The 23,077-nt window shown below is 39.9% G+C and overlaps 2 protein-coding genes across 5 annotated transcripts in view; both read right to left on the bottom strand.

Moving 5' to 3' along the window:
- The window catches only part of SLC3A1 (solute carrier family 3 member 1), a 31,548-nt gene extending 26,735 nt beyond the window's left edge, over positions 1–4,813 (bottom strand). Inside the window, exons 1-2 of the mRNA XM_008162181.3 lie at positions 4,611–4,813; positions 122–583 (exon numbers count right to left, since the gene is read on the bottom strand). Coding sequence (XP_008160403.2) covers positions 122–551 — 430 coding nt within the window. The 5' untranslated portion in view covers positions 552–583; positions 4,611–4,813. The remainder of the gene's footprint in view (positions 1–121; positions 584–4,610) is intronic.
- A 10,236-nt stretch (positions 4,814–15,049) lies between these two features.
- The window catches only part of PPM1B (protein phosphatase, Mg2+/Mn2+ dependent 1B), a 68,574-nt gene continuing 60,546 nt past the window's right edge, over positions 15,050–23,077 (bottom strand). The window contains exons 6-7 of one of the 4 annotated variants that reach the window (XM_028140001.2): positions 16,114–16,158; positions 15,050–15,335 (exon numbers count right to left, since the gene is read on the bottom strand). In XM_028140001.2, the coding sequence (XP_027995802.1) occupies positions 16,114–16,158 (45 nt within the window). In that variant the 3' untranslated portion in view covers positions 15,050–15,335. Of the gene's footprint in view, positions 15,336–16,113; positions 16,159–18,023; positions 18,040–23,077 lie in introns of those variants that run through there. The other 3 variants (XM_008162186.3, XM_054728494.1, XM_054728497.1) reach the window with 3 other exon arrangements.

The raw sequence follows: 23,077 nt of genomic DNA, 5'->3' as shown, positions 1-23,077 counted from the left end.
TGTGACCAGTCCTACTGGACTGTGCTTACCATACAACCTGGACATAATTCGGTTTCAAGGACAGAGAATGCCACAAACCCACCCCATCCTGTCCCCACCCAACACTTTCTCCCCCAGGCACCTTTAAGATCTCCGTTCCCATCCTGGTTGCTGTCCTTGAACGATCTGGGATAGATCTGGTACATGGGTCCTGCCTGCCACCAGTCGAGGCACTTGGGAGAGACGGCGATCATGGCTATGGTGCCGGCCGTGAGCACCAGCACAGCAGCCACGGTGAGCCAGAAGAGGACCTCGCGGGGCACCCGGTACCGGGCCCGGCCTGAGAAGTGGAACAGCACCTCCTTGGGCATCCCTGCGTAGGGCTGGATGTCCTTGAAGTCGAGCTCCCCGGGGCCAAGGATGCCCACGGAGCAGTGCTGCGGGCTGTCCATTGGGCTGCCTGGATCTGGGTCCTTTTCTAGGATGTCTTCATTTTGGACAAACCCATTGTTTGTTCGGCATCCCTTCACATCCATTCCAATAGAGTCTCTCTTGCTTTTCTTCTCAGCCATGTCTCCCTGTCTTACCCCTGAGAAGTGCCTTCCTGCAGTAACAAAGGTGGATTACTGAAATGCTTGGTCATGTTAATGAGCTTGTGTGGTTTATAAATAAACCTGGCAGACAAAGTCCAGCCAAGGAAGAAAGGGTAAAGATAAAGGGTGTTATAAAAAGTCCTCTTTAGCCCTGGCTGGTTTGGCTCAGTGGATAGAGCGTCGGCCCGTGGACTGAAGGGTCCCAGGTTCGATTCCCAGTAACGGCGTGTGCTGGGTTGTGGGCTCGGTCCCCAGAGCGGGGGGGGGGGGGGGGGGGGGCGGGAGGCAGCTGATCAGTGGTTCTCTCTCATCATTGATGTTTCTATCTCTTTCCCTCTCTCTTTCCCTTCCTCTGTGATATCAATATATATATATATATATATATATATATATATATATATATATATATATACACATATATATAAAGTCCTCTTTACACCTGTGGGGCTGTGTAGCTTCAGTCCCTACCCTGAGGGGCTGAGACCTGGACTGGGACAGGGGCATGGAGGAGGGGAAAGAGGAAAAAGTGGTGGGATTCCATGGCAATTTAAGATGTTACTTGACTGTACACCAATGTTCATTGCAGCACTATTCACAGTAGTCACATGGTAGAAACAAGCCAAGTGTCCATCAGTGGATGAATACTAGTAAACAAAGTGTGATATAAGCACACATGGAATATTATTCAGCCTTAAAAACAAAGCAAGTTCTGACACATGCTACAACACGAAGGGATCTTGAAAACTAAGTGAAATAAGCCAGACACAAAAGGACAGGTATTGTATGATTCCCACTTATATGAGGTACTGAGACCAATTTATTGAGGCAGAGTAGGAGGGTAGCTACTGGAGGTGGAGAGTGGTGATGGTAGCACAACAATGCAAATGGACTTAATGCCACTCAATTTTACATTTTAAAATGGTTAAAGTGGCCGAAACCGGTTTGGCTCAGTGGATAGAGCGTCAGTCTGCGGACTGAAGGGTCCCAGGTTCGATTCTGGTCAAGGGCATGTACATTGGTTGCGGGCACATCCCCAGTGGGGGGTGTGCAGGAGGCAGCTGGTCGATGTTTCTCTCTCTCTCATCGATGTTTCTAGCTCTCTATCCCTCTCCCTTCCTCTCTGTAAAAAAAATCAATAAAATATATTTAAAAAAATAAAATAAAATGGTTAAAGTGATTCATTTTATGTGTATTTTACCACAATGAAAAAGCTTTAGATTTTTTTCTTTCTTTTTAGCTAGGTATGAGAAAAAGAAACGAATACTGAATTTTACAAGGGGAAATGGGCTTTTCTGTTTTTTGTTTTTGTTTTGAAGCTCTGGTCCTACAAATCCTGGAGACATGAAACAACACCTCTTTGTTACTGATACTAATTTTATTTTATCTCAGTTCAAGCTAATCCTACAAATACCCATAAATACCTATAAACAGTTCAACCCAGGTACCTTCGATCTTTTTTCCTTTTTCAGAAAAGAAAATCACTGCTCATTCTTGGAATCACCTTCTGAAGAGAGGCGGTTGTGGGGTGGGGAGGATTCTACATATTGCAAGTTCAAGTGCTTTAGGTAAGCAGTTTCTTTTTTTAAAAAAAAGTATGTTTTTATTTCAGAGAGAGGAAGGGAGAGGGAGAGGGAGAGGGAGATAGAAACATCAATGATGAGAGAGAACCTTCAATCAGCACACCTGAAACCAGGGCATGTGCCCTGACCAGGAATCAAACCATGACCTCCTGGTTCATGGGTCCATGCTCAACCACAGAGCCACAACGACCAGGGCAGTAAACAGTTCTTAACACAAGCACTAAAGAGTTGTTTAATCATTGACAAGATAAAATACACAATCCTGAGGAAATTGCATTAAAGATGGGTGTGCTTTCCTAAAAGACTCTGCATATTTTAAAAGAATGTGATGGATGATTCATGGTTTCCGTTTAATCAAGACAATCAGCCCTATGAATCATTTGATCAGATAAAATTATTTTTAATGATGAAAGTTACATTCCTAATTTCTAATACTACTGTTTCTTGTGGAATGATTTAGAAACAATATTGGTACAGAGGGAAAGAACTATTTGATTTTGGTCAAGTTATCTTTATCTTTATTTTTATTTTTTTATTGATTTTAGAGAGAAGAAGGGAGAGTGAGTCAGAGAAGGGAGAGAGAAAGAGAAAGACAGAGATATCTATCCACTGCTTGCTTCTCCCCACACACCCCAACCAGGATTGAACCCCAAACCTGGGTATGTACCCTGACCAGGAATCAAACCATAACCTCCTGGTTCATGGGTTGATGCTCAACCAGTGAGCCACACCGGCCAGGCAAAACCATTCTATTTTGTACAGCCTGTTGGAGCGAACCTTCTAGTTGCTAGATGGGATGTTGCCTAATTCATTAATCCCTTAATAAAGCCAATTAGATCTTCAAATTACTCAGTTGAATTTTGTTTTTCTAATAGATTTAGTAAAATTTTTCAATTTATTATGACACAAAGCATACTAATTGAAGAGCATATGACAAATTGGAAATATATTGGTAATAAATAATCCCCCAAAACGAATGTTTTTAACGTTAAAAGTTTGTGTATATATATTATTAGACATTATATGAATACTAGAGGCCCGGTGCAGGGGATTCATGCACTGGTGGGGGGCGTGGCCTGCAGGGACTGCCCGCTGTGGGAGTGCCGCTCATCCCAGTCAGCCAAGCAGCTGTGGACCCACCCTCTGAGTGGCTGCTCCCACAGCGGGAGCAGCTGCTCATCCTGGTCAGCCGCTCAGTGCTCCTACTGTGGGAGCACACTAACCACCAGGGGGCTCCTGCATTGAGCGTCTGCCCCCTGGTGGTCAGTGAATGTCATGTCGACTGGTTGACCGGTCGTCCTGTGCCGTTCGGTCACTGGGCTTTTATTATATAGGATATGAAATTTTATATTATTAATTAAAAATACAAATGCCAGCTCTGGCTGGTATTAATAAGTGGTTAGAGTGTCCATCAGCCCAACCACAGAAGGGTTGCAGGTTTGATCCCTGGCCCTGGTTTGGGGCTCTTACAAGGAGGCAAATGTGTGATGTCTCTCTCTCGCATTGATATCTCTCTATATATATATCTCTATCTCTCTGTCTGTCTTTCTCTCTGTGTCTCTCAGATTAATTAAAAAAAAAAGAACTAGCTTGGATAATCAGAACAAAGAATCTGAGATATAAAGATAAACTTGTTCAGTTAATTCAAATCTCAAGTGAGAAGGCTGCACTATCATGATAATAAAGCAAAGAAGAATGAGCCACCTAAGAAACAAGTGACAAAACAATAAGGACCACCACAGGATCCAGAAACATCCTGCAAATAAACAAGCACAAAAAAGTGAAACAAACACAAAAAAATCAGCAGCAATCAGCCCTGCCCGGGGTTGCTCAGTGGTTGGAGCATTGGCCCAAGCACCAAAGGGTTGCGGGTCCGATTCCTGGTCAAGGGCACATACCTGGTTTGTGGGTTTGCGCCCCGCCCCCAATCAGGGTGTGTGTGAGAGGCAACCAGTTGATGTGTCTCTCACATTGATGTTTCTCTCCCTCTCTTTTCCCTTGCCTCCCACCCTCCCCCCTCCACTCTCTCTGAAAAAGCGATGGGAAAAAATATCCTCTGGTGAGTATTAACAACAACAACAAAAAAGTAGCAATCGATGAAAAAAAAAAGAATTTTAAAACCATCATATCATAAAGATTTCCCACTCTCATCAGCAAACCCACCAAACTGACATGTAACATCTCAGATTTGTAAATATTTAAAATAGGAGGATTTTCTATATCCCATTTACCTATTTACAGCTTCTATAAACTAAGGGTAGGATATGCTACAGAGTCATCTGTAAATTCCCAGAATCTAGTTCAGTGCCTGATGTGTTATTAAATGAATAAAAGGAAGAAGTAGTAGGAGGAGGGAAGAGTACGTGAGGAGTGGGGAAGAGAAAGTGGAGAAGGGAAAAGTGGGAAGTACATTCTATACAAAAACATAGATTTTTATCACTTAGACAAATGTTCTTACCTTGGTATAGCTTAGTGAATCAAATTTTAAGTCAGAGGAAGATTCAAGCCTGCCTCCTCCACTTGCTCTCTGCTTGATCTTAGATGAACTTGGCAGCTTGAACTAAGCCTCTGATCCCTCAGCTGCAAAATTTAATTTGCTTCCAGGGTTAATATTACAAATATAGTCCAGAGTAAAATGTTTTTTTAAAAACAGTTCTAATTAGAAGAAAAAAAAAATAGTTTTATCCCAGCTAGCTAGAGAGGGAAGGTCAACATATTCAACCATTGAAATCAAGGGAGAATATTTAAACTTATTTTTGCTGGAAGTTAAACTATTTTGAAACATTTTTATAGCCACATCTATATATATAAAAGGCTAATATGCAAAGTGTCCCCTTGGGAGTCGACCAGAGAATGGGAGTTCGATCTCTCACTATGACATGTACTGACCACCAGGGGGTGGCACGGAACATGGCAGGCAACCAGCAGTGGCAGCGGGGCACTGAGGGAGTCAGGGAAGGAGGAGGCAGGGAACCTGATTGGCCCTGATCGCTGGCCAGGCCTAGGGACCCTACCCATGCACAAATTTCGTGCACTGGACCTCTAGTATAACAAAAATAGCAAAAGAAATCTTAACAGAACATGACAATGTGATAAATACCATAACAAAACCTTATTATCCCTCACATATAATTAATGCAAACATATAAAATCAATAGCTAAATTACATCCAGTATGAGATTTAAAAAGATGGCAAATTATATCTAAGAAATTATCATTGCATAAAAGTACTTTCTTGATGGAATAAATCCAAATAAAAAAACATCATTAAGGTACATGATAGGCTAATTGCATTGATAGACCAATTAATGAAATCCCCGTATTTATGCATTTTGCCCCAAATTTCTTAGTGCCTTAACACAATGTCCAGGCTTGGCCAGGTGGCTTGTGCTGGCCAATGGAACAATAACAAACTTGACACAGAAGGAACTTTAAAAAGAGCCTGTGCACTTCTGCTCCTTGTTGCGGACCCAGCCATTACCATGAGGTTATGCCCAGGCAAGCCCGCTGCAGGAATGGGGGGAGGATGAGGGAGGTGTGGGAAGCAGTGCGGTCTCTCCCCTTCCAGGGTCTTCCAGACGAGCAGTCAGTCCCAGGCAGCCAGCCAAGTGGCCACAGGTGCATGAGGAGGCAGGATCCGTGGAGCTCAGCTGGGTCAGCCAGGCCGCCCCATCAACAACAATCCTGTCGTGAAATTAAGTAATTAATGGTTGGGTTACTTTTTGGTTTTGGCTTTTACAAAACAGTTTTATTGAGGGATAGTTGACATACACTAAACGACACTCACTTGAAGTATACAATTAGTAAGTTTTACATTGTGTATACACCCATGAAACCATCACCACAATCCAATTACTGAACCTGCCCACCACCTGCAAACGGTTCCTCCCACCGCGTTGCAATCTCCCCCTCCTTACCCTGGAATACCCCTGACTGCTAATGGACACCTTAACTCAAAGCCAGGAGATAGTCAGCATGGCTTTGGGCGCTGGGTCAGGCTCTCTGGAACATGTGTCATACTTTAAGGAAATTCCTTTACCCACATCTAGGCAGGTACATAAAGCCACTGTGAATGTGTCTCTTAAAATAAAGTCCACTTACACTACATAATCCTCTCAAAACACTCATACCACAACTCTGAAGCTGTCAGGGCTTCTCACAGGGAACAAGTCCAAATACTGCAGCCTAGAAGCCCACGCTGCAGTCCACGTCCATATCACACTTCTGACCTTCTCTCTCTTATCTCCAGATCAGGCCCTCTGATCCACCAACCACTGATGCTCATCGTTCCCTTGGCACTGACTCTGAACACCTGTCCTGGACACTTGTTCTTGGCCCCCTGCCAGGCCCTGCTCCATCGACCTTCCCCAGCCCCCACCAACATAATCATCCCAGTGGACACTGATCCAGAACTCCTGTTGGTGTTAGTCATGTGCATATTCATCCTTACAATGACTGTTATTTGAAAATATGATTTTCTTTGGTCCTCCCATCCTAGACGACTGAGGATTGTACTTATCACCACAATGCCAGACCTCTGCCCATAGTTAACATTCAGAATCTTTTTAAAAATATATATTTTATTGATTTTTTTACAGAGAGGAAGGGAGAGGGAGAGTTAGAAACATCGAAGAGAGAGAAACATCGATCAGCTGCCTCCTGCACAACCCCTTCTGGGGATGTGCCCGCAATCAAGGTACATGCCCTTGACCGGAATCGAACCTGGGACCCTTCAGTCCGCAGGCTGATGCTCTATCCACTGACCCAAACCGGTCAGGGCAACATTCAGAATCTTGATGGGAAAAGGACCGTGGAGATCATCTCCAATAAATAAAATGTAATTAAACAAAAATGTCCTATTTGCTCCATGTTATTGCTCATAATTGGCAATGCCAGTCTTTTAACTTTAGTCATTCTAATGAGTTGTAGTGGTATTATAATTTGCATTTCCTTAATAACTAGTAACTCTGAACATTGGTGTTTGTTTGCCATTTGTATATCTTCCTTGGTGAAATGCTCATTCAATTTTTCAATATTCTACTCCCTTTTAAAATGTATCTGTTATGAACACAAGTCCTTTATCAGATGTTTTGCCTATTCATTTTCTTAAGTGTCTCTTGAACAGTTTTTAATTCTTATATGAGCTTTGCCTAACCCAGGATCACAAAGATTTCCTCCAATGTTTTATCTAGAAATTTTAGTTTTAGCTGTTAAAGTCTGTGGTTCATTTCAGGTTACACTTTGTGTGGAATGAGATAAAGAGGTCAGGATTGATTTTTTTCCTCTTGCATATAGCTATGCATTTGTTCCAGAACCACTTGTTGAAAATACTTTCCTTTTTCCCATTGAATAGTGTCAACTTTGTGAAAAAATAAGTGGCTACATAAGTGTTACATACTTACAAAGACTGTTTCTGGACCCTTTACTGTGTTCAATTGATATGTATAAAGCTGGGCACCAAAAGCACATTATCTTAATTACTGCAGCTTTATAAATTGAAAAATTAAATTCTATTGAGACCTTTCTTCAAATATGTGTTTAAAGCTATAAATTTACCTGTAGGTACTGCCTTAGCTGCAGCCTAAAATTTTTGGTATATTGTGATTTTTCATTTTCCTTCTGTTTAAGATATTTTCTAATTTGTCTTATAATTTATTATTTGGCACATGGATTATGTGCATTTTTATTTTTCTGTTATTGATTTCTAGGTTAATTCCATTGTGGTAAGAGAATATGCCTGGTACTATTTCATTCCCCTAAATTTGGTGAGAATTTTAAGAAGCAGGGATAGTTTTTTCTTTGCTCACTTTCCAGTTCTGCTGCTTAGATAGCATAGGGCCCTGGATGATGATGTAGCCACAAGATGAGAAGTCTCAGACCTGAATCACCACATGGAAGAGAAGCAGACTTACCTAGAACATCCATCCTGGTCTATACATGAGCAAGAAATAAACTTCTATTGTTAGAATCATTCCAGGTGTGCTTCTGTTTGTTACAGCAGTTTAGTTTACCCCGATTAAAATGCTGCTGATGCCCAGCTGGTGTGGCCCAGTGGTTGAGCCTTGACCCATGAACCAGGATGTCATGGTTCGATTCCCTGTCAGGGCACATGCACATGTTTCAGGCTTGATTTCCAGTAGGGGGCATGCAAGAGGCAGCCGATCAATGATTCTCTCTCATCATTGATGTTTCTCTCTCTCTCTCCCTCTCTTGACATCAATAAAAAAATAAAATGCTCCTTATCTCTTTAAGGTTTCCCACCCCACCCAACCCTGAAAGTTTCTCATAAAACATAATCTGTATTTTAATTCACACTATCCAAAGCATACCCACCACATCTATTTAACTACTTTCATATATTATTAACAGATGAAAACTGGAAATGAATATAAATATACATGAAGTTTACTGCACCAGCCATGATTTTTTTAAAATAAAATTTTATTGAAGTATAGCATACATACAAAAATGTGCACAAATAAATCTACTGTCTATACACATATACATATATCTGCAGAAATTTACAAACCTCTCTACATCTAGAGCATTCTTTCTTTCTTGCTTTCCTTTGAGCCCTGTTAATTTAGGAAGTCAAGAAAATGAGAGAGAAAAGGGCACCCATAGTGTGTCACTGAGAGGCCTTTCAAGAAGTCTGAATTCAAGATTAGAAGCCAAAGCTGATTGGTCCTCAATAATGACCTACCTGTGGCTTGATTTCTCTGCCACAATCCTCCAGGGCCACCTTTTCCCATTGTTTAAGGGAAGCGATAGATAATAGAGGCAGGGAGAATGTCAAGAGAGAAGGAGGTAATGTATTACCTCCTTTCCCAGAGCAAATGCAGGTCTCCGGGGCTGCTGCCAGCCAATTGGGCATCTTTGATACATTTTAAAAACCCCTCCAAAGAATTCCTTTCTTGAGTCATGTCACTTCTACAGACTGTCAGATGTTTGTTGCAATATATACTTATGCTTATTTTATTAGTAAGAACACTTTCCTAGAAAGTTGTGACAGGTAAGTCCCCATTGCCTGTGATATGAATAGCATCCTTTTGCATGGGGCACTGTTCTGCTCTGTCCATATAATAAAATGGACACATGCTGCACATGGCTCCGGCTGTTAGCCAACTTGTAGTGTTTTTTGGTTTTGTTTTGTTAATCCTCACCAGAGGATACTTTTTTCCATTAATTTTCAAGGAGAGTGGAAGGGAGAAGGGGAGGAGAAGAGAGAGAGAGGAGAGAAACATCAATGTGAGAAAGACACATTGATTGGTCGCCTCCCATACATGCCCGACCAGTGCAGGGATTGAACCTGGAACCCAGGTACATGCCCTTGACTGGGAATTGAACCCACAACCCTTTGGTGCACAAGGTGATGCTCTAACCACTTAGCAACACCAGACAGGGCCCAAGTTGTAGTTTGACTTTTTTTAATGCATAGGGATTATTTTATAAAATAATTTTAAGTGGGGAATCATATATGTATATGATAAAGTAGGGAGATGCACCCAAAAAGAACAGCAACAACAAAACAAAAGAAGCCACTAGTTTTCATAGGAAGAACTGTAACAAGTTCAGAATTTCAAAAATGCATAATGCAAGAAACACCATAAGAAAAACAAACATCAGAAATTTGCAAGTACTTATAGGACTAGGGTTAAAGAAAAAGCTCCAAATAAATTAACTGAATTATGCATAAGTGATAGGGCCAATAAGAACTTTATTTCCTATTTTATACTGATGGAAAACAAATCTAAGATTATTTCTGGGTGGCCCAGTCTAAGTTTTACAGAAGTTACAGAGGGTTATCAGCCTCAACATCAGAAAGGGTACTGTCATTCCAGTCTTTGGAAGAGATAAAAGATGGTGACAACTTGATACTAATTCCAGGAAGGCCCTAGAATAGATCTTATTATAATGATACTTTTAAGTCTTTAGGAAAGAACATGATTCAGTAGGTTTGACTTTTAACTTTATGAACTTTTAGAGGCAGTTACTCGCTAATATTTGGGAAATGCAGGTCTTCAGCAAGAAATTATATTAAAATCCTATGATTCCCTTACAGATAACCTGGGAGAAATAAAGCACTCAAATTATTACCAAATGGGTGTTGATTAATACATTAGTCTGTCTGCATCATACTGAAGACAAGTTTCTGAGGCCTACTACAGGCTACTACCCTCAGACTTCTTTCATTCAATATAGAAGGTTTACATATCAAACTAGAGTGATTTGAAATTTTTAAGTAAAGCAAATATAACTAAGATGGATCCCAAAACACCTCAAAAGTTTAATGAATCTAACATAAGAGAACTTAATAAGAATGAAGGTCTTGCAAAGTAGGCCTAAAAAATGAAAAACAAAAAAACAAACAAACACACAAAATACTGACTGCACCAGTAAAAATGGGGAAAGAATGCTTAACAGCAGTAAAAATAACTCAAAGGACTCCAACAGTACCATGTGGTATCACATAAGCTAGTCCAATATTTAGGTGTTAAATAGAACAGTATTAGCTAGAACAAAGAACATGACAGTTCTGCTCCTACTATAAATGTTCACTTCTGGGTTGTATACTTTAAGAAATATATAGAAAACTAGAGTTTTTGGAGAAGAGGGTCTTGGGTGGTAAAGACAACAGAAGCCACAATACATGACGACTGAAGTAACTGGGGATAAAAAAGAGAGATGCTGTAAGTCATCCTAATAACTGTGGCTAAATGTATGATGTTAAAACCATCATCATTCAGCCAAAACCGGTTTGGCTCAGTGCATAGAGCGTCGGCCTGCGGACTGAAAGGTCCCAGGTTTAATTCCGGTCAAGGGCATGTACCTTGGTTGCGGGCACATCCCTGGTAGGGGATGTGCAGGAGGCAGCTGGTTGATGTTTCTTTCTCATTGATGTTTCTAGCCTCTATCCCTCTCCCTTCCTCTCTGTAAAAAAATCAATATATTTAAATAAATAAATAAATAAATAAATAAATAAATAAAACCATTATCATTCAATTCCATTTCTTTTCTCTCCCAAATGGACGTATGAACATTTGTGTGTTGCTCCCCGCATCTGCAATTTTCTTGAGATACAATTGAATTGTGTGGTTTGTTTAATATGTAATCAGTCCAGGAAATGTAGCTTATTCTGCCCCACTCCAGTGTTAGAGCAATCAGCATCTATGTGTACATTTTACTTTTTGTTGTTGTTAATCCTTACCCGAGGCTGTTTTTCCATTGATTTTTAAGGAGAGTAGGAAAGGGAAAGACAGAGAGAAACATCGATGTGAGAGAAACATCAATGTGAGAGGAACACATTGATTGGTTGCCTCCTGCACGAGCCCCAACCAGGGCCTGGGCCTGGGAAGAGCTGCAATGAAGGTACGTGCTCTTGACCAGAATCAAATCCAGGACCCTTTAGTCCACAGGCCAACACTCTATTCACTGAGCCAAACTGGCTAGGGCTTGATGTGTACATTTTTGATGTTGAAAGACATTTCACTAGGATAGTTGGTACAGTTACATTGTAATAGGAAACAGTCTTTCTTATCTGCCAGATTCATGGGTGTCCCACCCTAAAAAAGCCAAAAGCCCTTAAAAATCCTATTAAATAAGAGAGTTATCTGCAAATTGACCATACCTCTGCTACACCCACAAGCCACACCCACCAGCCAATCAGGAGCGAGTATGCAGATTAACCCAAGATGGCTTCGGCCACGGAGCGAGCAGGGGGCTTGGGTTTCCCTGGCGATGGAGGAAGCCAAGCTTTCCGCACACCCTGACCAGCCATGTACTCCACTCAAGGGTACAAAGTTTCAATTATCCTATCTAATAATAGAGTAACATGTAAATTACCATCACTCTGCTACGCCCACGATTGGGCGGCGGGAGGCTGGGGGGCGGGACTCGGGGTGGCCTATCCGGCCATTGAGAGGCACGGATCCGCTGCCACTAAGGGGGGCTACCCTGCTGTTGAGAGGCGCAGGGGGCAGGAGTCCCGCCCCCTGCGCCTCTCAACGGCCAGATCCGCGGTCGCTGAGGGGGCCTGTCGCGGACACCCAGCTGCGCCTCTCAATGGCAGGGTAGCCAGGTGTCCGCAGCAGCCCCCCTCAGCGGCCGTTGAGAGGCTCAGGGGGCGGGAGTCCCACCCCCTGCGCCTCTCAACAGCAGGGTAGCCCCCCTCAGCGGCCACGGACCATCAAAAGTGGGGGAGCTGGGTGCCTGTCTGCTTCAGTACCAGGCCTTTCAGAAGCCTCCGCCGAGCCGGAGGCTTTTGAAAGGCCTGGTGCACCAGCGGACAGGCACCCAAATCCACCGCAAAAAGCGAAAGTGTGTAGGGGACCCTACATGTGCATGATTCAATCATGCACTGGGCCTCTAGTAGAAGATAAATAAATCCCAACAAAAATGGCTGCAGGCACGGAGCTGGAGAGAGCAGGAGGCTTCAGTTGCCCCCGGCGATGGAGGAAGCTAAGCTTTCCCAGCCCTGGCCTTCCTTGGCCTCTGCTCAAGGCTACAAAGTTTCAATTATAGAAGATAAATAAATCCCAACAAAAATGGCTGTGGCCATGGAGCAAGCAGGAGGCTTGGCACTGCTCAAGGCTACAAAGTTTCAATTATAGGAGATAAATAAATCCCAGATACCAGGGCCTCCGCTTGGGTCACCGGGGGGGGCGTTGCCGGCCTGCAAACCACCACAGGCCCCTCGCCCAGGCCGCTCCACACCCCAAGGGAACCCCCACCCTGATCCAGGACACCCTTCAGGGCAAACCAGCTGGCCCCCACCCATGCACCAGGTTCTCTATCCTATCTAATAAAAGAGTAATATGCAAATTGACCATCACTCCAACACACAAGATGGCTGCCCCCATGTAGACACAAGATGGCCACCACAAGATGGCCAGCAGGGGAGAGTAGTTGGGGGCGATCAAGCCTGCAGGGGAGGGCAGTTAGGGGTGACCAGGCCGGCAGAGGAGGGATGTTGGGGGCAACTGGGACTGCAGGGAAGGGCAGCTGGGGGGGACCCAGGCCTGCAGGGGAGAGCAGTTGGGGGGGACCAGGTCTGCAGGGGAGGGCAGTTAGGGATGACCAGGCCTGCAGGGGAGGGCAGTTAGGGGCAAACAAGCTGGCAGGGGAGTGGTAAGGGGGTGATCAGGCTGGCAGGCAGAAGTGGTTAGGGGCAATCAGGAAGGCAGGCAGGTGAGCAGTTGGGAGCCAGCAGTCCTGGATTGTGAGAGGGCAGACAGACATCCCTCAAGGGGTCCCAGATTGGAAAGGGTGCAGGCTGGGCTGAGGGACACACACCCCCGTGCACGAATATTGTGCACCAGGCCTCTAGTTATGCATATAAAGATAATACAAATCGGTTATTAGAAAGGAATTCTTTCCTTTTCAAAGATAATTTTACATAGCCCATCTTTCAGGTGCATTTAACTTACCGTTTTATTGATACAATTTAGGTTATCTCTAACTCTCTGGAAATGTGTGGCATGAATCTAAGTCTAATTCCAATTCTGCCTTAAAGATGCCTTAGAACTACAAGCAATCTTTAGGCACCAGTACTACAGAGCTGAGATTCCCGTAAATCCATTTCAATATTCATTCTCAGAGATTACATAAAGCATGAGTAAATCAATGCAACACACTAAAGAAATTGGCTATTCTACAAAACCACATCGTAGAATTATCCAGATATGGAAAAATGAAAGGAAACGTTTCCATGGTTTTTCCTAAATGAAATTATCTACTTCTAAGATATGGAAACAATCAAAGTGTTTTTGATAGATTGGATAAAGAAGATGTGGTACAATAGGATACTACTCAGCCATAAGAAAAGATGAAATAATGCATTTGTGACAACATGGATGGACCTTGAGAATATCATGCTAAGTGAAATGCCTGACAGAAAAAGTCAGCAACCATATCATTTCAATCATATGTAGGATAAAAACTGAAAGCAACAAATGAACAAACAAGACAAAAACTCAGACACAGACAACAGTTTGGTGGTTACTAGAGGGGGAGTGAGAGGGGAGGTGGTAACAAAGGGTAGAGGGGGTAAAAAATAGGGTGATGGAAGGAGATTTGGCTTTGGAGGGCAAACACAATGCAATAGACAGATAATGTATTATAGAGTTGTGTACCTGAAATCTATGTAATTTTATTAAACAATGACACCTCAATAAATTTAATAAAAAAATTTAAAATTAAAAAAGGTCGACTGTTAAAATTTTTTTTATATTACCTCCCAGAATATTTATATAAATTTTCTTTGGAAAACCATAAATTAGTGTTGGCATATCTTTGTGCTCAAGGGATAAACATGTGTTTCTTTTTCTTACCATACTTTCTTGCACCTTTCAATTAAAAATATAATCTCAGAAAGGGAATATACAATTACTGTGTAGTTAATTTACTACTCCCTGATTATATAAAATTAAATTGATAGTTGGAATTGTAAAAAAAAAAAAAAAAAAAAAAGTACAAGAGGATGGCATACCTCAGTGATGTATTATTGCCCAACAGTACTATTTTTTGGTGTCTGGGAAAAGTAGATGAGAAAATATTTGAAAATCCTTACCTGACCAAGAAATTCACTACCTTCTATAATCCTTAACATAGGTCTTCAAAGTCATCTAAATTAAGTCAAAAGGTGTCTAATTTAAGGGGTTATTAAGATTTGTAGGCATGTAGAATAAGCCAGCTACAAACCTACTTCCCTTTATATTAATTTTACAAACTCTGTTCTTCATTTCAGACGACACCCAGGAATCATAAAAACTAGTCATAAGATATACATTTAGAAATCCTTATCTTCTCATTTAAATGGTACTTTTTGGAGAAGAGAAACAATGTCAGATTAAAGCCTGCCTTTAACTATGAGCATTACTAGAATAAAACCAGAAATACTGCCAAGAAGCCACAGGTGTTTATTCCATGGGCAGAGAAAAATATGATATTTAAGGGCACAATGACAGATCTTCTCTGCCCCCATTAATGGGTTATAAGAGTAGTGGTTGATAGCAGCATAAACACTATAATTACATAATGTTGAGTTCACTTTTCTTTCAGGTTTATGAAAAAACCTTTTTGTCCTTGTACTTTTAGAGGCTTGGAAGGTCTGCCAGCCACTCTGCCTTTCTTGTCCTCAGAGCTCTCAGCAGGTTTAACAGATGGATGTGTCCAAGAGTGCCATCTGGTGGGAATGATAGAAATTGAAACTTTTGTTTTTGTCAGCAATTAAGGCACTTGTCTATTAAGAAGATATGAATTTAAAATGTATTGGGAGGTATATTTATAGGGGTAGAGGGGGACAATGGAGGAACAAAAGGGGGGATTTCTGAAAGACTCTCAACAATAAAGGTTAAAAAACATATTGGGGGTAAATGATTCATTCATAACAGTAATAAGTATAAAATAATAAGGAATTAATTTAATAAATGTGTAGAACATAGGATGAAAACTACAAAACATCACTAGGGGCATTAAAGAAATACCCATACAAATAGAAAGATGCAGCATTTTCCTGGAATGGATCTCTGCTAAAAACATGAATGACCCCCATATTAATCTACACTTATAACAATTCCACATTCACAGGATTTTTATTTGGTAGGAAAATCTTGGCCAAGTTATTCAAAAGTTTATCTGGAATAACAAATATTCAATATTTGTTGAAGTAGACTAGTAAGGGAAAATTTATTTACTAGATAATAAAATATATGAAGCAATGAAATAGAATGCTCATAAACATTCAAGCATACTAGTATACAAGAAAAATGCCCTATAGTAAAAGGGAATTTTCAAAGAAATGAGCCAAAACCAGCTTACATATTAACTGGTATAAAGGGTAACAGAAAATATCACATTAGATCTTTGCCCTGTAGCAAAACCCAAAATGAGTTCCTTTCGTATTATATACATAATTTTAAAAGGCCAAAGTCATAAAATAAAACATGTAAATATTTACTTACTCAGAATGTTAAAAGATCGTCTAAGTATACAATTGTAGTTTGAAACTGTTAAAGAAAAGGATAAAATTCTAAATATTTTGAATGTAAAAACTAAGACACTTCTCAAAACTTATCAACTTGAACACTGAAGATCTTTAGTTTGCTGTAAATATTTTCAATTTTTAAAAAGATGTAAAAAAATCTACTATATTTAACTTAAAATGGTATACGGGGAATAAAAGGCAATATTTTTGACTAAAGAGAGCTACCCAATACTTTTCAGATCAGAGAGAACATCTTAGCCCTCTCTAGTGCCGCTGCAATTACACTGAGTAGAAAGAGCCTTTACTCTGCCTGTAGGAAAAATTGACATAGAAACAAAATGTTATTGTATAAGAAAAAGCACTGAAACAGAGTAGCATGATATAAAATTTGGAGTAGGGAGAACCTATGCTATTGAGATTGTAGTTTTTCAGAAATTATGTCATTTCAGATTATTCGACAGCTTTGTTCTTAGTCTCATCCCTCAACATCCTTATTTTTAAAAAATTGTTAAAAGGAAAGTGGTGAATTGAGAATAATTCATGACATGTGATAGAATGATGATAATATTGGTTAATTTCCTAAATATATAAAGAGCTCTCACAAATAAATTTAAAAAATGATGTGTTTATGGAAAATAAGCAACATATGTAAACAAGCTTTAATAAAAGACATATAATTAGAGAAAATGTTCAATCTCACTGATAATCAAATAATTAAAAATTAAATGAAAACTTCATTAATTTATTTTTACCCAGACTGACAAGAAAGCAGAAAACATGGACACTTTTGTATATTGCTGGGATTATAAAATGGTACCTTCTTCCTGGAAGGCAACTCAGGACCACTAATTCAATTAGTTTCTGTATTTAATTTTTTAATTCAATTTTATTAAAAAATCAAACATCCAGAATATACCCTTACCTATTACCCAGATTTAACATGTTAGCATTTTGCTATCTTTTTTTTTCAGGGAGAAGGAAGAAAATAAAAACCTCACACTTCCCAATGCTTCTGAAGAAGTACTGTCCTAAATTATTGTGTATTATTCCCAAGCATATTTTATACAACTACCTATAATAATAAAAGCGTAATATGCTAATTAGACTGGATGTCCTTCCGGATGACCTTCTGGATGAAGCTGGGGCTACGAGAGAAGCCCAGGTCCTGGATGCCAGAGGGAAGCCGGTGCTGGCAGCCAGGGGAAGGCAGGCCTACTCTTGCATGAATTTTGTGCATCGGGCCTCTAGTGTATCTATAAATTATACATTATATACCATCAACTCTAAGATTCCATTTTTTATATATAAGAAAAATGCTTCCAATTAAACTATGAAACAATGTTTTAATAACATTCAGGATTACCTTACACTTGTAATACATTTTAGGACAGATTAACAAAAATCTTGTTCCTGAAATTTGCTTACACAAAACTTTGCTTCTATGTTAAATCTTATGTAATCATTTTGAAGGCATTCTAAACAGCATTGAAACTTAACACAATTCCAACAGCATACAAAAACCAGTTATGGAATTGAAATGTGGAGAGCTGTGACTACTTTGGTACTACTGTGCCAGGACAGCTGCCTAGCCAGTGGCAACTGTGAGATTCCACTGACCTAAGATGCTTCTCAATTTCAAAGATGTTAAAATGGGGGATGGGGAAGAATGCATTTTGGAATAAGTTTTGGAGATTTAAGGTTTCACATAAACGACATACACTTGGAACTTGCTTTTTGTTTCAGCATTCTGTTTTCCAAGAATTGAAGATGGCTCACGGCCTAAGGAAGCAAAGCCAGGCCTTCTCTCCATTTCACTAAGCACCCCAGAAAAAAAACTGTTTGGTTTTTTTAATTTGTTGTTTATTTCTTAATTCTCACCTGAGGATATTTTTTCCATTGATTTCTAGAGAGAGTGGAGGAGGGAATGGAAAGAAACATCGCTGTGATGAGAGAGACACATCCTAAAATGCTACTGGAAGTTTTAAAACTCAGTTGAAGTACAAACACTGCCTTTATAATTATTCCAAGTGTTTAAACATTTTGGGGGAATATTCATCCTTTTCAGATTTAACTGATTTGAAATAATGGATGAAGCCAGACTAAGCTTTGAACAAAGAAAACTTATCAACTGGACCTTTTTATGAGAATACATAAAATCTATTTTACAGTTAAAAACTGGCAACAGTTGATAAGTTGAGGGCGCACAAATACCGAACAAAATGATTCTTGATGTTTGCAATTCCATTGCTTCGAATTATCAGATGGACCAGAATGGTCATCGGTTTGAAAACAGGCATTGACAAAAATAAAATTATTCACTTCTGGAGATTCTTTTAAAATTTGAAAATAAACTGTATGTTAATAAACATTGACTTTATAATCATTCAAAGTGTGTATACACTTTTTTGGGACACCCTATGTAACAAAGTATCTCAATACTTGGGTAAATCACCAAATAAAAACCTGCAAGTATCCCTCACAGCCCAGTATAACTGCTCTTACTGTTTCCTTTCTTGTAAAAAAGTAACTTAACTGTCTTGTTTCATTTGTCTAGTTATATTTATACTCTCTGAGCCTAGTGGCTTTCAAACTTTCCAAAGTCAAAGAACCTTTATTCAAATGAAATCTTAACTGGAATCCCAAAAAGTCAACACACAAAAGCAGAACTGCTCTGGAGGTTGAGAGCAGGTACCCTAGTAATTTCCTCTGGAAAGGATATCATTTTAGGAAGAGTTTGAACTTGCTGAAAATGCTTAAGACTATTAGTTTATTTTGAATACACTTAATTTTAAAATTGAGCTCTTCATAAAAACTTTTTTTAGCTTCCTAAAGAACCTGTAATTCCAGGAATAAAATCCAGTCACCTTCAATTTGGGAGTGTACTTTAATAGTTTAAAAGTGTTATAATAATTACAAGCAGTCTTGCCTAAGATCAATTTTAATAGCAAATATTAAATTGAAGTATTTAAAATAGGCTTTATACTATATCAATTTACTTAAAAATGCTTATTCATAGGCAGAATCTCATGAAAATAAATCCAGGGCTCTCTAAATAAAGCACAAGTAAAAGCAAGTGTAAACAACCCCAGAGAGGGAATATATACAAGAGAGGGAATGAGGTATCAGACCCATATATTAGAGTAATTCTTGGATTGTACCAGTCCTCTTCACTTCAAATACATGCCCAAGTATTTTCTTACAAGTAGATATTATATGGGAAGAATATAAGAACACATTTGTAGTGCAGACTTAAATCACTAAAGAAATCACTGTTGCCAATATTATAGATTAGGGTTATTAGTCAAGAAAAAAATGTCCCAAACCTTTGCTTCTACCCATATATAAAAGTTATGATTCTTTTATACTCCATTGGAGTAGTGGATATGAAGAGATAGAATAACTAACCTCGTAACACCAAGATTATGAACCCCCATGCCTGAATTATAAGAGCAGAGCTGTCAGTTACATCTGAGTGACAAATAATATATATAGTTAAGTGTTTGCCAGATAGAATAAAACTGAAACAGAAAATAAGGGGGAGAAGATTCCATAGCCCAAAACAAAACAAACAAAAACAACAACCCAGCAAGAAGTGAGAATTGGTAGTGGTGCTGCCTGAAAAGCATCTTACCCTATATAGGTAGCTTTAGTTATACTTCTAGACCACAATAAGTCACTAAGACAATGGGCAAAAACAAATACTCTCATCTACTTTTCACATTAAGAAACTGACTCTTGGACATAAACTGTACTTATATTAATAAGCTAAATGTAAAGAAACTTGGGAGCATTTGCTTGCTTAGATTGTTTCTCCTTCTAAACGAGATATTATTTTCAAAATAAACCTCAAATACGCAACTTGACATTTCAATATTTGCTATATTAGATAAGAAGCCCAAACAAAGATAAGTATGTTGATATTTTGTTTCTACATTGGCAATCTTCATCTTAGTTTTAAATTTTGTTATGGTTTCTTATGAGGACTAAGTGTCTAGTTAACACTTAGGTTGGAGAGAACCTGACAGCACCATAAACAGATCAAAACTCAACTGAATCACAGACTCTGAAAAGAAAACTGACAAGGTGAAACGAGAGTTGTAGTGACTTCTGGCTATCCAAAAACATTTAAAAGCAAAACCTCAAGTAATAAGCATCAAAAGTGTTATAACTGAAGAACCTAACCAAAAGAAACCAAAACATTCAGCATAAAGCCCTGATCCACTTAACTGTCATTTAAAAAGTCCTGTCTTAATATGGCTGACCTGATGTGATATCTCAGCCATATTAAGACATGGATTTAAAAATTCAATTAGGAGATCTTAATAACACAAATCTACAGTAACTGAAGATACCTAAAAAGATTAAAATGAACTGAATATATGCCATATAAAACTCTATTGTTAGCCTTAAATCATAAATTTTCTAAGTTGAAACCTATCAAAGAAATACTGAGAGAAAAAGTATAATACTAAAGATTAGACCTTTTTAATCTTGCTTTCTAAGTTTTAGTGTAATAGTAACCACCACTGCCCCACACACACCATCAAGTAGATTTTGTCACATCTGTATGTTTTAACATTCATTTACTATTACACTGAGATGTTTCGAATAAACGAACAGACTGTCTCCAAAGGGATGAGGGCAGCAATTCTAAAAATCTGGGATCCCAGAGAACCTTTTAAGGAGGTCCATGAAATCAAACTATTTTTTAGAGAGGGAGAGAAAGAAACATCAATGTGAGAGAGAAACATCCATCTCCCTTCATGAACCAGGGATCAAACCCAAAACCTGGGTATGTGCCCTGACAAGGAATCGAACCTGCCACCTTCCAGTGTACAGGACAACAATCCAACCAAGCAAGACACACCGGCCTGGGCAAACTTATTTATTTATTTATACTGACACTTGCACTGATTGTGCAAAAGAAATGATGGGTAAAACTGCAGACACCTGAGCACAAATAAGAACAGTAGCACCAAATTAGTCATTATTGTACCTTCACTGCTGTATCACAAAGAAAAAAGGGGGGAAACAAGTCAGTTTCCGTTAACAATGTCCTGATTAAGCACTAAAAGTTAATTTTCTTACAACTCTACCCTTGAGTATACATCTTTTTATTAGCAAATATGATGAAAAGGAGAGTACTGGTTCCATAACATGATGAAATGTGATGGTTTTTTCATGCTACTATTCAAGATATGCAGAACCAGCCACTTTTTACAGAACACAAGTGTTACTTGAATGACAGAGTATGGTTATTCAACAGACATTTTCTAAAATGAATAAGCCTGTCACTTAAGGAAAAAAACTGACAATATTTGTTGCCAATACTAAAATTTCACCTTTCAAATGAAAATTAGAGTTTTTGAAAAATCTGTATATATCACCATGAGCTTGGCAGTGTCCCAACACTTTTTTTCTGATGAGATTAGTTATATTATCAAAAAAATTTTAAGCACTGCATAATAACATGTCGATATTCTAAAGAATTGGAGTGAGAACCAAGATGGTGGTGTAGGTAAATGCCTCTACTCTCCACCTCCCACAACCACATCAAAATTACAACTAAAATACAACCATCATTAACAACTGCCTGAAAGCAAGCTGAATGAAATTTCTACAACTAGAGAAGTAAAGAAGAAAGCATGAGACTGGTAGGAGGGGTGGAGGTACTGAATAGGCTGGTCTGACATCCAGTGTGTTTTTTTAATCAGGAGGGATCTCTCGGCTATGGAGCCCTCCCCCCCCAACTCTGGTGAGGAGCAATGGAGATTGTGGCTGAGTGATACAGAGGCTGCTTGAGACCCAGGTGTTCCTCTTAAAGGGCCAGCGCACAAACTTAAACTCAATCCTTCAGAACTCGTGTCTGGCAGCTTTGGGGGACCCAGGGATATATGGGGAGGTACTGGATTGTCTGGCATTGGGTCAGGAACTCAGGAGTGGCTTTTTCTCAGATAGGGGTCCTCACAGGGGTCATTGTTCCAATGGTGGGACTTCCCCTTTGCAGAGCCGACAGCCATATCTGAATCTCCATCAGCCTGGAGTACACTGTTTGGTCCACCCTGGTGATTCCCTTAGTCCCTGCCCCATCCAATTCGCAGCCCCACCCAAGCTGTTTGCAGCAGCTTTTCTACATGAATGGCCTGTGCAAGTTCGGGCTTCAGACTTTGCTAAATTTTCTCAAACAAGCAGTAGTTGGCATCAGTGTGCCCCAAAAATATCAATAAAAGGCCCAAAACCCAGCACTAGCATGCTTTTCTTCACAGCTGGGTCTCACCTAGGCACTTCACAAGCCCAATACAAGTAGCAGCCATCTGAAGATCTGATACTCCTGCCAGGTGGCCCCAGGCAGTGGCTGACTGTGCACCTCCTGGGAGGCCCCAGAGCCTGTGCACCCTTTGACAGCTTTAGATCACAACTCTACACACCCACAAGCCCACACTCAAGGGGCAAACTCAGCACCACACTGAAGCAAGTTTTGCTCCATAGGGGGTCTTCTGCACAGCTGCTTTTCCACTGTAGTCACAGCTGGTCCTCACAGCCAATTGGCCTTGAGGTCAATTCCTCCCAGTGATGCCAACAGCAATTAAGGTTTAACTACAAGACTGTGCATACAGACCAGACAGGGGTGTACATAGAGTGCCCAGCTCAGGTGACTGGAGAGGCTGAGCCACTGGGCCCTTCAGGATACCTACTACACAAGGCTAGGAGACACAGCAACTCTACCTAAATATATAGAAACAAACACAGAGAAGCAGCCAAAATGCAGAAACAAAGAAACATGTCACAAATGAAAGAAATGGAAGCAAGCAAACTACAGGATACAGAATTCAAAACCATGGTTATGAGGTTACTCAAGGATTAATGAGAGCTTCAAGGGACTCAAAGAGAGCTTTCAAGGGACTAGTGAGACATTTAAGGATATTAGTGAGAATGTCAAA

Source organism: Eptesicus fuscus, chromosome 16 (assembly GCF_027574615.1).
Source record: "Eptesicus fuscus isolate TK198812 chromosome 16, DD_ASM_mEF_20220401, whole genome shotgun sequence".
In the NCBI taxonomy this organism is placed as follows: domain Eukaryota; kingdom Metazoa; phylum Chordata; class Mammalia; order Chiroptera; family Vespertilionidae; genus Eptesicus; species Eptesicus fuscus.
The sequence above is the reverse complement of the archived record's forward strand: the minus strand, read 5'-3'. Positions and strand labels throughout refer to the sequence as shown.